Genomic DNA, 2974 nt, shown 5'->3' with positions numbered 1-2974 from the left:
CATGATTCATGGTCCATGTGGACACTCTAACAAGAATTCACCTTGCGTGAAAGATGAAAAATACTCGAAGTACTTTCCAAAAAAATATGTCGACAATACAATTGTTGATGAAGAAGGGTACCCTATATATAGGAGGCACAAAGATGGAAGGACTATAGAAAAAAGGGCATACCATTAGATAACAGGTTTGCTGTGCCTTATAATCCATGTTTGCTGAGATTATTTTGGGCTCCTGTTTATGTTGAAAAAACAAACTAGTCAAGAGCAATCAAATACCTTTTCAAGTACATTGGCAAGGGAAATGACAGAGTTGTTGTAAGGATTTACAACAATTCTGATACAAATAACTTAGAAACTTCATTTGATGAAATATCACATTATCTCATTATAGATATGTTTCACCTTGTGAAGCTACATGACGTATATTTGCTTTTGACATTCATCACAGATATCCTTCTGTCGAGCATCTATCTTTTCACTTGCCAAAATAGCAAGTAGTCTACTACTCTGGGAAGTCATCTATATTATCATTACTCGACAAGCCAATGATGAAAGAATCGATGTTCTTAGCATGGATAAGGTTGAACAAATTTGGTGGGCTTGCAAAAAAAAAAACATACATATAAATTCCACAATACTATACTTTTGATAAGAATTAGAGAATATGGAAACTAAGGCAACAAGGATTTGCAGTTGGGAGATTAGCACATGCATCACCATCACAGGGAGAGATCTATTATCTTCGGGTTCTCATCACCAAAGCATGAGGACCTAAATCATATGAGGATATCAAAACTGTCAATGGTATTATCCATCCAGCTTTTAAATCTGCATGTTATGCCCTTGGTTTGCTTAATGATGATCAAGAATTTATTGATGCAATAAAGGAGGCCTCGATCTAGGCATCTGGACATTACTTTAGGAAATTCTTTGTTAGTATGCTACTTTGCTACTGCTTATCACAACCACTTTTAGTTTGGCAGAAATCTAAGCAACTTATTTTTGAAAATATGTTGTATATTTCTAGATCTTTATAGCAGTTATCAGGTAATGACTATCACGTACATTATTGAGCTATCATTATTTTATAGCATGATATTTTTAATTATTAGTGTATCCTTATTAATTAATCTTAATAAACTTTAAGTCATTTCCATTAAATGTAGGAATTCATATAACTGATGATGAAAAGGAGGAAGCTACAATGATTGAAATTGAAAGGTTACTCTAGAGGAATGGAAAATTGTTGAGTGATTTCCCTTCAATGCCAAAGCCAAAAACATAGATATATATATATTGATATAAGGAACCATCTATTATTGCAGGAGCTGAACTATGACAGAGAAAGCTATAGATCTGAATCAGATAAGTTAAGAGCTTCAAATGAGTAATTGAATATATTCAATGAGATCTTGAATGTAATTGACTCACCAAATGAAAATTTCTTTTTTGTTTATGGTTTAGAGGTACTGGGCAGACATTCTTGTGGAATACATTGACTGTAATTATTAGGTGAAGAGGTGAAATAGTGATAAACGTTGCATCAAGTGGGATTGCAGCAACGTTATTACCATCTGGCAGAATAGCTCACTCTAGGTTTGCAATACCAATAGATATAACTGAGGAATTAATGTGCAACACATCACACAACTCACCAATGTCTAACCTAATCAAAAATACAAAGTTATTCTGGATGAAGCTCCTATAGTTAGAAGATACTGTATTAAAGCTATTGATAGAACATTTAAAGATATCATGAAGTGTGACCATCCATTCAAGGGAAAGTGTGTTGTCATGGGTGGAGACTCGAGACAAATATTGCCTATCGTTCTGAAAGGAAGCCATGCTGATATTGTTGATGCATCAGTCAATTCATCTGAACTGTGGGGTCATTGTAGAATGTTTCAACTTACATGCACCTATTATCAAGTGGAGATCATGATAACAAGTTGAAAGTCCAACAGTTCTTAGGGTGGTTGCTTCAAGTTGGTGAAGGTAAAATAGGACTACCAAATAAAGGTATTGCGAATATTGAGATTCCAAGTGAGATACTAATCCAATCATCTGACGATCATATTCAATCCATTGTGTCTGTTACTTATCTAGACTTAAAATACCATATCAATAATTCTGAATACTTGACCAATAGAGCAATCCTTACACCAAATGTTGAGGTGGTTGATGAAATAAATGATCTGTTTGTTCAATGCTCAATGGTGAATATGTAGAGTGCTTTAGCTCAGATTCAATAACTGCTACTGATCAAGATCTAGAGTTCCAAGAATTATACACTACTGAATTCTTAAACACCATCAACTATTCTGGTCTTCCTCCTTATAGATTAGCATTGAAAGTAGTATGTCCTATCATGCTTGTCAGGAACATTGATCAAGCCTCTAGTCTTTGTAATGGGACAAGACTTCAAACTACTTTCTTTGGTAAACATTTCATCAAAGCTATGGCATTGAATGGTATAAGTATTGGTCAGGAAGTCCTCATCTATCGCATGGATATGAATCCATCTGAAACTTAGCTTCCATTCACAATGGTACGGAGGCAATTTTCCCTCATTATTTCATTTGTAATGACCATAAAAAAGAGTCAAGGACAATCAATGACTAATGTTGGTTTATATCTTCCAAGGCCAATATTCTCATATGGGCAACTATATGTAGCAATGTCAAGGGTTAGAAGAATTGATGGTTTAAAGGTGTTGATCATTGATTTGAATAATAAATCAACCAACATTACTATTAATGTTGTATCCAAAGAGATATTTCAAAATGTTCATTGTCATTAGCAGACTAGGTGTTGTCACAGAACTTGAGTCCTATGTTCACTTTATGCCATATGTTTCATGATTAACATTAGTCATTATTTTAATGTATCTTTTTAGTTATGTTAAATAGCTCGTAGCTCAATAACACCATGTCATTGTATTATTAGCATCTAGTTATTTAAAATCAAAATATTA

General features: G+C 33.8%; 1 protein-coding gene across 1 annotated transcript; it reads left to right on the top strand.

The window, feature by feature from the left end:
* Nucleotides 1-2206: 2206 nt before the first annotated feature.
* On the top strand, nt 2207-2533 carry LOC114741258 (uncharacterized). The gene has a single exon (XM_028929511.1). It carries the CDS (start codon nt 2207-2209, stop codon nt 2531-2533), a length of 327 nt encoding a protein of 108 aa, XP_028785344.1.
* Nucleotides 2534-2974: the final 441 nt, after the last annotated feature.

This window comes from Neltuma alba, unplaced genomic scaffold (assembly GCF_004799145.2).
Source record: "Neltuma alba isolate B1F8T4 unplaced genomic scaffold, ASM479914v2 tig00003340_pilon, whole genome shotgun sequence".
NCBI lineage: Eukaryota > Viridiplantae > Streptophyta > Magnoliopsida > Fabales > Fabaceae > Neltuma > Neltuma alba.
This window is presented reverse-complemented; position numbering and strand designations above follow the sequence as displayed.